Source organism: Malus domestica, chromosome 15 (assembly GCF_042453785.1).
Source record: "Malus domestica chromosome 15, GDT2T_hap1".
NCBI classification, from domain to species: Eukaryota; Viridiplantae; Streptophyta; class Magnoliopsida; order Rosales; family Rosaceae; genus Malus; species Malus domestica.
The window spans coordinates 53,429,921-53,444,406 of record NC_091675.1 but is presented as its reverse complement, the minus strand read 5'-3'; the positions used below and the strand labels follow the sequence as shown (position 1 = coordinate 53,444,406).

At 40.1% G+C, this 14,486-nt stretch overlaps 1 protein-coding gene across 5 annotated transcripts; it reads left to right on the top strand.

Moving 5' to 3' along the window:
• The first annotated feature begins 815 nt into the window (after positions 1–815).
• On the top strand, positions 816–4,066 carry LOC103402523 (tyrosine--tRNA ligase, chloroplastic/mitochondrial). Of its 5 annotated transcripts, none has more exons than XM_008341272.4 (4): positions 816–983; positions 1,893–2,025; positions 2,228–3,703; positions 3,834–4,066. In XM_008341272.4, the coding sequence occupies exon 3, from the start codon at positions 2,238–2,240 to the stop codon at positions 3,684–3,686; it is 1,449 nt and encodes a 482-aa protein (XP_008339494.2). In that variant the 5' UTR covers positions 816–983; positions 1,893–2,025; positions 2,228–2,237; the 3' UTR covers positions 3,687–3,703; positions 3,834–4,066. The 5 variants fall into 5 exon arrangements, with proteins under 5 accessions (XP_008339494.2, XP_008339493.2, XP_017178118.2 ...); XM_017322629.3 differs by having other exon boundaries at positions 855–983; positions 1,900–2,025; XM_070813829.1 differs by having other exon boundaries at positions 858–983; positions 1,900–2,015.
• The last annotated feature ends 10,420 nt before the right edge of the window (positions 4,067–14,486 follow it).

The window sequence follows — 14,486 nt, the reverse complement described above, 5'->3', positions numbered from 1 at the left end:
ATATTTGAAAACTTTGAGTTAAATAGTATCAAGTTTGACTTTTTTGTGTCAAAATATAGTTTTCCGTTAAAGTGAATAGTACGACGGAGTTTTCGTTAAAACTCCCGTTAGTTAATAGAGTTCGTACATGCATTCGTACATGCATTCGAGGTCAGATGTTAAATTCCTCTCATAATTTAAGTTCTTTTTTTTTCTTCTGGACAAATGATATTATCTACATTAAATGGTGAGTAGGAGAGTGGGTTAAAACTCTCCCTAAACTAACAATAATGTTGTTTGAATTCTGCTTTTGGTGAAAATCAAAGACTTCCCATAATTTAAGTTAATTTAGTTGAATTGTCACTTATTACTACGGTTTTGTAGTAATTCTTAAGTGTAAATAATATGTTTTTAAAAATTAATAATTGAATTATCTTATCATGTGTAAAACAAATAAAATAAAGATTACATTAAAAAATAATCTTTAGAGGAAAAAACAAAAAAGGTTCAAGCAGAAAACTCAGAGTTCGTTTGGATGTACTTTTAAAATGACTGAAAGCGCTTTTAGTGAAAATATTTTTGAAACCAAAAAATGAAAGTAAATTCTAGAAAACCATCTAAAGTGCTTCTTACAGAAAGCACTTAAGTGCTTTTAGAACAAAAAAACATTTTATCTAAAAATACTTTCATGATTTTAAAAAGGGAGTTTTAACAAGACACTTACAGTACTGTTCACTTTTAACGAAAAATTATATTTTTACCTTTAACTGACACTATTCACTATACCTTTAAAAATAATTTTTCATTAGAAAAAGATTTTTTTTGAATTTTTCGTTAGTAATCTTTTAAAAAAAAAAAACATATCCAAACGAGCCGCCCAATCTTCTCCTACAACCCGATAGTGTGAAGTGCAGCAGCCAGCCACTGCCACTCCTCCAATCCCCCTCCTCAGACTCCTCCGCACTATCAGCCAGCCATTGTTGCCGCATGTAACTTCACTTCATGTGAGTTCTTCCCCCTCCTTCTTCTTCTTCTCCTCTTTCCCCACCCTCTGCAAATTTTGCTCTTCTCTTCTTCTTCTTTTAAGTTATAATTCACTTTCTGATTCGATTTCTTTAAATTAGGGATTTAGGGATTTTAGCAAGTTAGGAATTTAGTGTTTTTCTTCATGGGAAGTCTGGAGTTAACCTTTTGGAGTTTTGGGTCTGCCTTAAAAAGTGCCCTCCAACTGTCCGATAAAATGCCTCAATGGGGCGTCCGGCTTGTGCTGCGCGCTTCTGCCTATTCCTTGCGCAAGTTGTGGCACGGTGCGCACGCCGCAGCCTTCCTTAAAAGAAACTAGTCTAGTGCATTCATAAAACAACTAGTGTTTATCAAAAAACAGAAGACTATGTCAACTTTCCTACATGAGAAATGAATTGAAATCCTTACATATTGTATACTTATCACGGACAGACTTGGTTTTTTAGAAACAGTGATATAAATTATGGACATGGTTTTGGTTAAGTTTATTTGTTTGATACGTTCGTTATTAATGTATTTAACAATTTCTAATGTTCTATTCAAACTTTTCAAGGTTTGGAGCAAATTTCCATCATTTCAGTTTTAGAGCTCTATTTGTTGATACACTCTATTATTATGATTGTGGGGACTGTTTGTTGCTATGGTTGATAAGAAATATTAATGCGACCTGTTCAAAAAGCGTCCTTGTGGACAATGCTTGTAAGGTTTTTTCTTCTTATAAAAATCGAGAACTTTTTACACATTGACCCGTAGGAGAAAAATTCCTGGATCCGCCACTGGTTGTAGCTGATGCCCTGCTTCTGTTTAGGCTTGGTCTCAGTTTTGGCTTTTGAATATAACCTATATAGGCTTTTACTTGATTTTAAAATTCACTCGTCGTTTTGTTTTAGATTTCAGCCTTTTGATCATATAACAAAGGAGATGATGGCAAAATTTTGACCGAATCTTTCAACTAAGATAGATGGCTGGGTGCCAAAGAGTCATTGTTTAGAGAGATGCATTCGAGTTTGAAGGTTTTGAGAGGTGGGTTTCCTGGCTTCTTGCTAGTTCTTCATTCACTTCCACCGGAAGTAGTGGCATCGGCATCATTACGTCTTGGCATATCATTTTTCATTGAAAGTGACCTAAGTTCAGAGGGAAGATTGGTGGTTTACTCTTGATTATGACTATATATGAAATTAAGAAAAAGTGTAAATGGTTCTGAAGATCTCTCTTTTTTTTGCAGGAATTTAAGAATGGCTGCAGCCACCACTTCAAGGGCCTTTCTCTACTCCCATTACTACCGTAGTCTCCCATTCTTCTTTCCTCCTTTCAGTACTGCGTCTGGGTTACCCACCCTTCGTCATAATAACTTGAGGAATCCAAACGTTCTCTCTACTGTCAAGTGTTTTCGGTCCTCGTCTGGGCGTCCAAATGTGGTTGAAATTCTTGAAGAGAGAGGGTTGCTTGAATCCCTTACCAGCGAGCATCTAAGGCAAGTGTGCACCGACCCCAATTTACCTCCTCTCAAAGTCTATTGTGGCTTCGACCCAACTGCCGAATCCTTGCACTTGGGTAACCTTATTGGAATTGTCGTCCTCTCATGGTTCCAGAGATGTGGCCATCACCCCGTAGCTTTGATTGGTGGTGCCACCGCTCGTGTTGGAGACCCTTCTGGCAAGAGCTTGGAGAGACCTGAGCTCGACCTTGACACTCTGTCCCGAAACACCTCAGGAGTTACCAATACAATTATGAGAATTCTGGGTGGGGTTTCCGTCTTGAACAATTATGATTGGTGGAAAGAGGTTCGGTTGTTAGAGTTTCTCAAAGATGTGGGTCGATATGCAAGAGTGGGGAGCATGATCGCAAAGGAGAGTGTGAAGAAGAGGTTGGAGTCAGAACAAGGAATGAGCTATACTGAATTCACATACCAGTTATTGCAGGGCTATGATTTCCTACACCTCTTCCGCAATGAAGGTATTAATGTTCAGATTGGAGGTAGCGATCAATGGGGGAATATAACTGCAGGGACTGAACTCATACGCAAGATTCTCCGTGTGGATGCTGCTGCTTATGGCTTGACGTTTCCTCTTCTACTGAAGAGTGATGGAACCAAATTCGGCAAGTCCGAAGATGGTGCCATATGGCTTTCGCCATCCATGTTGTCTCCCTATAAGTTGTACCAGTATTTGTTCTCTGTTCCTGATGTTGATGTGGTCAGGTTTCTCAAGATTCTCACTTTCTTGGACATGGATGACATCAAACAGTTGGAGAGTGAGATGAAGAGACCTGGATACTTGCCCAACACAGCTCAGCGCAGGCTTGCTGAGGAGGTCACCCGTTTTGTGCATGGTCAAGATGGTCTAGATGAGGCCCTCAAGGCAACTGAAGCAATGAGGCCTGGTGCTGATTCTAAATTGGACTGGAACACCATTAAAGCCATTTCTGAGGATGTCCCCTCCTGCTCTTTCCCTTATCATCAGGTCCTCGATCTCTCTCTTGTTGATCTCTCAGTTTCATCTGGTTTGCTTGACAGCAAATCTGCTGCCCGGCGTCTGTTGAAGCAAGGGGGGCTTTACTTGAACAACTCCAGAGTTGATAGTGAAAATAAGAGAATTGAACCTCAAGACATTGTGGACGGAAAACTTCTCCTTTTATCTGCAGGCAAGAAGAATAAGGTTCTGGTACAGATAAGCGACACGTGAGGGATGCCTGCCTGATGGTAATTATCCACGAAACCTTTACGATTCAAAGTGTGTGTAGTACAAACTCATTTCTTCGACCTAGGGTTAGCTCTTCAAAGCTCCGTACATATACTGACGATGTTGACTCTTTATGTCTCTGAAATGCAGCGGATACTCGGTGTGATCTGTGTACTCATCGCACAAATCTTCCTGCCTTAAAGATGACATTATTCACGGTGGTTCTTGAAGGCTAATGCCCTTGAGCTTTGAGGCTTAAACGCAAATGTTTTCCCTCCGCTATTTAGATGATTTTGTTTGTGTCTCGTAATTAATTTGGTCCTTGGTTAGTATCATATTGATTGATCTATTCTTTTACGTAAATTCGAGACGTCGATCTAATTTGACGAGTGCCTCGTAGACTTATTCCTACGCTGTATCTAATCCAACAACGTAGAGTCTTCAAACTACTAACTAATTTTTATACCAAACAAACACACTCTAAGCCCTGGCTTGGTGCTAAGGTGATTTTGAAAAAAGTGGCTATAAAAAAAAACTGGGAGCTTTTTTATGTTTGTTAAACATTCAGCTTCAGTTTTTTTTCACATCTGTTTTACATAAAAGTTTATCAAACACTACAATATTGCTTTGTTTTTCAAAAGCACTTTTACAAAAAAGTTTACTAAACACTCTACTGCTTTATTTCACATATGTTTATTCTCACAGCACAGCAGAAGCAGTTTTTTTTCAAAGCACAGCAATACCAAACCAGCCCTAAGTTGGCTCTCTCCAATTTTGCTCCCTCCAAGTTACAATCTTCCAAGCATGCACGTGTTAGCCAAGCTTCCTCCACATCGGCGCAAACGAGAGAAGCTCCGTTGAGATTCGGCGCAGTAAACTCGTATACTCTTTCAAATGCGCTTAAATTGGGTGGTTGTTAGCTGAGAAGCAGATGCTGAATCTGCTTCTTAGTTAATAACGAATTGCTCAAGTCTAATTTCGAAAGATTAAGGCCGTGAAGATTAACACCGCCAAGCGCGATTCATTCTCCCTAAGAAGAATTGAATTTTGGAATGATCTTGAAAGTGTGATTTTAACATCTCTAATATTTTTTTAAATTAAAAAATATACACTAAATATACATTTTAACATCTCTATATTTTTTACTTTTTTTTTACTTTTTGCTCAATAAATCGTAAATTCGCTTTCATACATTATAAATATTTCTTTAACAAGGTTTCTTGTCAAAAACTCCGCCTATGTCTTACATGGCCGGAGCAAAGTTTCTTGTCAAAAACTTTATACATATCCTTTATTTCTTTAACAAGGTTTCTTGTTAAAGAAATAAAGGATATGTATAAGGTTTTTTTGACAAGAAACGAGTACGAGTAGCATATATCCAAGCTATAAAGGATATGTATGAAGGAGCAAAGACTGCCGTAAGAACTCATGAAGGACAAACCGAAAGCTTTCCCATAACTGTAGGATTACATCAAGGCTCATCCTTAAGTCCTTACCTTTTTGCGTTGGTAATGGATGAGTTAACACGACATATTCAAGATGATATTCCTTGGTGTATGCTTTTCGCAGACGATATAGTGTTGATAGATGAAACTCAGGAAGGGGTAAATGCAAAGCTTAACCTTTGGAGAGAAGTGTTGGAATCTAAAGGTCTTCGCCTAAGCCGATCAAAGACAGAATATATGGAGTGCAAGTTCAGTGCAAATGGAGGCCAAAACGAGTTAGGGGTGAGGATCGGAGATCAAGAAATACCAAAGAGCGACCGTTTTCGTTACCTAGGATCTATCTTGCAAAAGAACGAAGAATTAGATGGAGATCTCAACCATAGAATACAAGCTGGATGGATGAAGTGGAAGAGTGCATCCGGCGTGTTGTGTGACCGCCGTATGCCACTGAAGCTCAAGGGAAAATTTTATAGGACGGCAATAAGGCCGGCGATGCTGTATGGCACAGAATGTTGGGCGGTGAAACATCAACACGTACACAAAATGGGTGTAGCGGAGATGAGGATGCTTCGTTGGATGTGTGGGCACACGAGAAAGGATAAGATTAGGAATGAGGATATCCGGGGTAAAGTAGGAGTAGCCGAAATTGAAGGAAAGATGAGAGAAAATCGGTTACGGTGGTTTGGACATGTGCAAAGAAGGCCTACTGACGTTCCGATTAGAAGATGCGACTATGGGACAGAGGTTCAGGGCCGAAGGGGTAGAGGAAGACCTAGGAAAACTTTGGAAGAGACTCTAAGAAAAGACTTAGAGTACTTGGATCTAACGAAGGACATGACACATGATCGAGCACAATGGCGTTCTAAGATTCATATAGCCGATCCCACTCAGTGACTTGGATTTTCCAAGTCTCCAACCGAGAAGTTTTCATCACTCGGGAAATTAAGGGAACACTACCCCAACCTACATGCTCCACTCAGAAAGCTTCAACATACAAGCTTTAACAAAAGAAAATTCAAAGAACTTAGCGAAGAAGGCTTTGGTGTATTTAACACAATACGTTGAAATGAAGGAAAGCTTATTTATTGATATCCCCGATAAGCTACAAATATGTACATATACATGAGTCAAAATAAGCACACAAGAGGGAGCCTTCACAAAGGTTGCTTAGGAGAAGTCTCAGCAGTCGGTAGAGCCCCAGAAAGAGAAGGCACCGGAGGGGGATCATTTGGAGCCTCAGTACTGGACAGAACCCTAGAAGGAGGAGGCATCAGAGGTTGATCATTTGGAGCTTTATTACGCAGTACAGCCCCAGAAGACGAAGGCAATAAATGCCTTTGGAACAAACCCACAAATCTCTGATGATCAAGTAAAACCTGACCATCAGTTTCCTTCATCTGGTCAAGCTTCCTTTTCATGTTTGTAGCATAGTCATGTGCGAGCCGGTGCAACTGTTTATTCTCATGCTTGAGCCCTCTAATCTCCTGTTTGAGACTCATCACTTCAGCCGCCAATGATTCAACTTGGCGGGTTCGAGCAAATAGGCGTTGGGCCATATTAGACACAGAACCTGCACACTGAACACTGAGAGCCAGCGAATCCTTAACAGCTAACTCATCAGACCGTTTGGAAAGTAGTCTGTTATCTTTGGGAGTGAGAAGGTTCCTGGCCACCACCGCAGCGGTCATATCATTCTTCATCACGGAATCCCCAACGGTAAGAGGACCAGTAGGGGAGACGAAGGATGGGCGCCATATGTTGTCTGGAGAAGGCGGGGCTGCCTCTTCAACAAGGTTCAAGTCAAAACGACGGTCGGAGGGGCCAGACATTTTCAAAGGTGTTGAAGAGAGAAGAGGTCGGACAAATCAAGATCTTAGAAGTGCAAGAATGAAGCTTCTACTGGTGGAGATTTAAGTGTGCTTTGGAACTTAATGCCAGCCCCTATAAAAATCTGCACTCGACGAAGCTTCAGAAATCGAAGAGGCGCCTGTTCAGAAATCGAAGAGGCGTTTGCTTTCTCAAAAGCTGGGCTGCTTAGAGATCACGAGGGTTGATCTCAGAAATCGAAGAGGCGTTTGCTTTCTCAAAAGTTGGGCTGCTCAAAGACCACGAAGGCCGATCTCAAAAATCGAAGAGGCGCTCGCTTTCTCAAAAGCTGGGCTCCCCAGAGACCACGAGGGCCGATCTCAGAAATCGAAGAGGCACCTACTTTTCCAGCCTTTTCCAGCCTTGTCAGCACCTGTCACACGCACACTCAGTTTTGCGGAAATTATGGGCATTCTGTCAAAGACTCCTGGGGAAGTAGAAAACACATGAATCTTACTGTTCAATCACCCACTTCCCACACGCAACAATAGCTCATGGGTACCACAGATAACTTTGCCAAAGTTCTCTGCCAAAGTTGAGCACGTGAAGCTTGCAGCTCCCACTACATCGCTCTGACCAAGAAGGGTAAAAGAATAGCAAAGAAACAGCACTAACAAAGTTTAGACCCATAAATTTTGAAGGTCTAGCTACCATATTATTACCCACAAGGGTAAAGGAACAGTACCACTGCTGGATAATTGGAAAGTCCCTGTGTGTCAACCTCTGTGCTTCGTGGCAAGGTAGACTAGCAAACATGCCCAACCTTTACTCACATTCGAGAAAACACTCCCAATAAGATTGCTTGCTCCAAAATCGAAGAGGCACCGTCCTCCGAATCTCGAGAGCCAGACTCCCAACATGACTACTTTCTTAAAAATCGAAGAGAGGGTAAAGGAACAGTACCATTGCTGGATAATTGGAAAGTCCCTGTGTGTCAACCTCTATGCTTCGTGGCAAGGTAGACTAGCAAACATGCCCAACCTTTACTCACATTCGAGAAAACACTCCCAACAAGATTGCTTGCTCCAAAATCGAAGAGGCACCGCCCTCCGAATCTCGAGAGCCAGACCCCCAGCATGATTGCTGTCTCAAAAATCGATGAGGCATCGTTCTCCGAATCAATCGAAGAGGCGCTCGCTTTCTCAAAAGCTGGGCTGCTCAGAGACCACGAGGGCCGATCTCAGAAATCGAAGATGCACCTACTTTTCTAGCCTTGTCAGCACCTGTCACACGCACACTCAGCTTTGCAGAAATTATGGGCATTCTGTCGAAGACTTCTGGTGAAGTAGAAAGCACATGAATCTTACTGTTCAATCACCCACTTCCCACACGCAACAATAGCTCATGGGTACCACAAATAACTTTGCCAAAGTTCTCTGCCAAAGTTGAGCACGTGAAGCTTGCAGCTCCCACTACATCGCTCTGACCAAAAAAGGTAAAAGAATAGCAAAGAAACAACACTAACAAAAGTTTAGACACATAAATTTTGAAGGTCTAGCTACCATATTATTACCCACAACTGTAAAGGAACAGTACCACTGCTGGATAATTGGAAAGTCCCTGTGTGTCAACCTCTGTGCTTCGTGGCAAGGTAGACTAGCAAACATGCCCAACCTTTACTCACATTCGAGAAAACACTCCCAATAAGATTGCTTGCTCCAAAATCGAAGAGGCACCGTCCTCCGAATCTCGAGAGCCAGACTCCCAACATGACTACTTTCTCAAAATTGAAGAGAGGGTAAAGGAACAGTACCATTGCTGGATAATTGGAAAGTCCCTGTGTGTCAACCTTTGTGCTTCGTGGCAAGGTAGACTAGCAAACATGCCCAACCTTTACTCACATTCGAGACAACACTCCCAACAAGATTGCTTGCTCCAAAATCGAAGAGGCACCGCCCTCCGAATCTCGAGAGCCAGACTCCCAACATGATTACTTCCTCAAAAATCGAAGAGACACTGCTCTCCGAATCTCGAGAGTCATACCCCCAGCATGATTGCTTTCTCAAAAATCGAAGAGGCATCGTTCTCCGAATCTCGAGAGCCAGATACCACAGACCACTTTTTCAAAGTGCTCTGACAGAGTTAAAACATGTGAAACTGGCAGCTCCCACTACCGTGCTATGACCAAGCAGGGTAAAGGAATAGCATTACTACTTGTTGTTAGGGAGACTCCTATATATGTCGACCTCCATCCCCAACGGACAGGCAGACCTGCAAAAATGCTCAACCCTTCATCATATCTGAGAGGGCACTCCCAACGAAGCCTTTCGAAATATTCAGCTTTCTTTCCCCCCGATAATACCTCTGTAAACAAGCTATACTAGAGCAAGAATATCTCATATCATCAGGGTTAAAAGCAAGAGTATCCCATATCATGCTTTTTCCCTGTCTTTTCTTTTGGCCTTGTTTTTACCTGCAAGACAAGGAGAAAGAGAGCAATTAGTCAGCACTTGGAATCAAGCTTCCAGCCAGGAACTGACTGCCTGGAACCCCTTACCTGATTACTTACCTGGCATTGCTCTCGAGTACTCATCTTCAACATCTTATGTTTCCAGGGAAGATTCCGCATCTGCTTGAGGAACAGATAGGGCAAGTGCGAAGGATACAAGGAAGCATGTGGAGACAAGCGTAACAGCACACGTGCCGATACATTCATTACTCTGTCAAAAGCAAAAGTATCCCATATCAGCAGGGTGGAACGTACTCTAGATTTGATGGACTTGTTTTGACCCTCAAATTCTTCAGTCGGCCTTATACTCTGGAGGAAACCAGAAAACCCTCCAGCTCAGTTCAAGAATAAGCTTGTGGAAAGTTACTTCTTCAAAAGCAAAAGTATCTCATATCATCTCTTCTCATTTTTCTTCTCTTTATCCTTCATGCTGCTGCAAGATGGGGAGAAGGTGAACAATCAGTCGGAGCTCTGATTGCTTACCTTGTCTGTCACCTCTTTCAGCAGACCCCCTAGCTCGGCGACTTGGGGGACTCCTACTACATGGTTTGTATCGCGCTTGACCAAGCCTGAAACTACAAGTAAGCTTCAAGTGAAATTGATACATTACCTTGTGCATCTCCACCAGTTAAAGATACCACCCCTGGATGGAGGAAGAGTACTTCCAGAGAAGATGCCACATCTACCTATGAGACAGATAAGGCAAGTCAAGACGACACCACACTCCGATACTTAGAAGTTTTGTGATTATGAGATCATTCTCCCACAATATTTCCTAATGTCATTTGTACTAAATCATTCACTTGTACTCACTAAATGAGAGCTTGAACCTATGTACTTGTGTAAACCCTTCACAATTAATGAGAACTCTTCTATTCCGTGGACGTAGCCAATCTGGGTGAACCACGTACATCTTGTGTTTGCTTTCCTATCTCTATCCATTTATATACTTATCCACACTAATGACCGGAGCAATCTAGCGAAGATCACAAAAAGCGATCGTTTTCGCTACCTAGGATCTATCTTGCAAGAGAACGGAGAATTAGATGGAGATCTCAACCATAGAATACGAGCTGGATGGAAAGAGTGCATCCGGCGTGTTGTGTGACCGTCGTAGGCCACTGAAGCTCAAGGGAAAATTTTATAGGACGGCAATAAGGCTAGTGATGTTGTATGGCACAGAATGTTGGGTGGTGAAGCATCAACACGTACACAAAATGGGTGTAGCGGAGATGAGGATGCTTCGTGGGATGTGTGGGCACACGAGAAAGGATAAGATTGGGAATGAGGATATCCGAGGTAAAGTAGGAGTAGCCGAAATTGTAGGAAATATGAGAGAAAATCGGCTCCGGTGATTTTGAACATGTGCAAAGAAGGCCGACTGACGCTCCGGTTCGAAGATGTGACTACGGGACAGAGGTTCAGGGCCGAAGGGGTAGAGGAAGACCTAGGACAACTTTGGAAGAGACTCTAAGAAAAGACTTAGAGTACTTGGATCTAACGGAGGACATGACACAAAACCGAGCGCAATGGCGTTCTAGGATTCATATAGCCGACCCCACTTAGTGGGAAAAGGATTTGTTGTTGTTGTTGTTGTTGTTGCTCACGGAAAATATTTCGAGAAAATAAAAAATTTGCATTTTTTTACAAAAAAAAAATATGTGGATTAACACTCACAATTTTCAATCGGTTTTGCAAATTCGTACATAAATTACCGTTTATTATTTATTTTCACATTCGCCTCACTGAAGTTTTGAAATTAAGGTGAGACTTTCTATTGAGATTCTTGAGTGTAGAACCCCATTTGACAAAGTTCTCTACCTCACTACTATATTTTTCACCTTTTTTTAGTTTTTGGCTTAAATACTCTACTAAATAAACCGTAAAACTACTTCCAAATTCCTTAAAAAGTTTAACTTAATGCTTAGGAAAAATATTTTGCGAAAATAAAATATTTGCATTTTTGTCAAAAAAAAAAAGGGTGTTAGGTGGGCTCGACGCGCACAAAACGAGGTGGATTTAGCTCACGTAAAATGAGACGAATCATGTCACGCAAAACAAGGCGGGCTCCGCTACAAAAAACGGGGTGGGCTTCAGGCATGCAAAACGAGACGGGATACGTCGCACAAATTGAGGCCAACCCTACGCAGTGCACGTCAAAACAACACGAGCATCGTTGGCTTAAAAAAGGGGTGGGCTTATGGCACGCAAAATGATACTAACACCTCACATGCAGAACGAGGCGAACCCAAGTACATAAGATGAGGCGGACTTGGTGCACACAGAACGAGGCGAACTCCCTGGTGCTCAGAAAATGAGTCAGGCTCTATGTGCAGAAAAATATAGTTTGAAGAACATGAATATGATAGTTTGTTGAAGTGGTAAGAGAGATAAAAGAAAAATTAACAAAAATGTACAAAAATGATTTAAATTCCTGGGGTGGCAGAAAGTTCCGCGTGACTTTCTGGCACCCTAAGACCATCTCCAACCTTGGGCTAAAAGCCAAATTACCCTCCCCCCCAAACACTCTCCAACCCATGCTAAAATTTTAGGCTAAATGCCAAATGCTATTTCTGGGCCAAATACCCCCCAGCTTTCCCCCCGGGCTAAATGCGAAATGTTTATCGGAATTTAAATTTTTTTAGATTAAAATGTTCATAAAATTAATTTACAATAATCTACATATTTATTTTTTTAATAAAAATTGATTTAAGAAAAAAATTTAGGCTAATTTCATTCTTTAATAATTCCGGGCTAAAATTTTAGGGTAGAAGGGTTGGAGCAGAAAAAATGTTTCTGGGCTAAAAGCTAAATTTTCCGGGCTAAAAAATTTGGCTTTTAGCCCAAGGGTTGGAGATGGTCTAAAGAATTTGAAACATTTTTGTACATTTATCTTTTATTTCTCTTACCACTACAATAAACTATCATATTTTCATGTTCTTCAAAATATTTTTTTTCGTGCAAATTATTATAACTCGTATTTAAACACTTGAAATCAACGATTTAAAACCTAAATATAAATGTATTTGAACCTTTTTCATTTTTTTTGTTAATTTTTTTTTTGTTAATGTTCTTTTATTTAAATGCAAACTACATATTAATAGAACCCTCTTTTGCAATGGTGGAGCCAGGAAATAATATTAGGGGGTCAGTAAGAATAGCGCGCACAATTTTTTTATAACAAAAATAGTATGCATATCATCATTTCATCGAGTCTTGGTAGTCTTGAAGTCATTTGTAAAGGCATATTGCAAACCTGTTAATACCTCATTTTTATGGGTAACTAACATGTTCCAAGGCTACTTCCATATGAATGCTTAACAAATAAACACACTAACAATGTTTGATATCATTGCATCCCATTCATATGTTTATCCAAGGATGATGATACTTTGTTATTCTCTGAGATCACCATTTTATTTACTTTGCGTTTTTGGATAGTTTTTTACTTGGTTTTTTTTTTTCTTCCTACAATTGTAATCACAACCAGTAAAGGGTATATATGAAGGGCAAGTCCAACCTTCAAAAGGGCAGCACCCAAGTCATCCATGGAGATTCACTGGAGTTCGAAGGGTCAGCTGACCCCCTTACCCCTAAGTTGGTCCGCCCCTGCCTCTTTGTCAACCAAAAGAGGGTGAAAGACTATTTAACAAAACAAAATTTTGTTATTTTTTGTTTAAGCTTCACCTATAGCTGATTTTACATCTCTAATTTAAAATATATATATACACACACACACACACTAAATATACATTTTAACATCTCTATATTTTTTACTTTTTTTGTTGCTTTTCGGCTTAAATATACACTTGTTGCTCAACGAGGCGAACTCCCAAATGCTCAAAAAACGAGTTGGGCTCCACGCGCAGAAAAATGTATTTTGACGAACATGAATATGATACTTTGTTGAAGTGGTAAGATAAATAAAAGAAAAATTAACAAAAATGATTCAAATTATTGGGCAGTGCAATTCAAAACGACACGAGCGCCGCTGACGTAACAAAACGGGCGGGCTTATGGCACGCAAAATGATGCCCACACCTCACATGCTGAACGAGACAAACCTAGGCACACAAGACAAGGCAGACTCGATGCACGCATAACGAGGTGAATTCTCGGGTCCTTAGAAAATGAGTCGGGCTCCACGTGCTGAAAAATATATTTTGAAGAACTTGAATATGATAGTTTGTTGAAGTAGTAACAGAAATAAAAAAAAACTTTCTGGCACCCTCAAGAATCTGAAACATTTTTGAACATTTTCCTTTTATTTCTCTTACCACTACAACAAACTATCATATTCTTCAAAATATATTTTTTTGTGCAAAATTATTATAACTCGTATTTAAACACTTGAAATCAATGATTTAAAGCCTAAATTTAAATATATTTGAACCTTTTTTTTTTTGTTAATTTTTCTTTTATCTAAATCTAAACTATATATTAATAGAACTCTATTTGTCAATCGAAAGAGGGTGAAAAGCTATTTAACAAAACAAAATTTTGTTATTATTGTTTTAAGCCTCACCTACATGTGATTTTAACAAATATACACGAAATATACATTTTAACATCTATATATATATATATATATATATTTTTTTTTTTTTTTTTTTTTTTTTTTTACTTTTCGGCTTAAATATACACTTGTTGCTCAATAAATTGTAAATCCGCTTCCACATACATTATAAAGATTTTCTTTAATGCTCACAGAAAATATAGAGAAAATAAAAAATTTGCCTTTTTTTACAAAAAAAATGTGGATTAACACTCATGATTTTTAGTCGATTTTGCAAATTCCGACATAAATCACCATTCAATCAATTTATTTTCACATTCGCTTTGCCGTGAAGTTTTGAAAATTAAGGTGTTTTGAAAATTAAGGTGAAACTTTCCGTTGAGATTCTTGAACGAAGAGTATGTTATGACCCGTGGCCGCCTGCCTGGTGGTAGCGGTTCCTCCGTTGTGGGTAAATGAAACCCCAACTCTATCAACTCGAGAAAAGGCTGTACATCAGTACTAGGGGTATTATGACCGACGCGGTC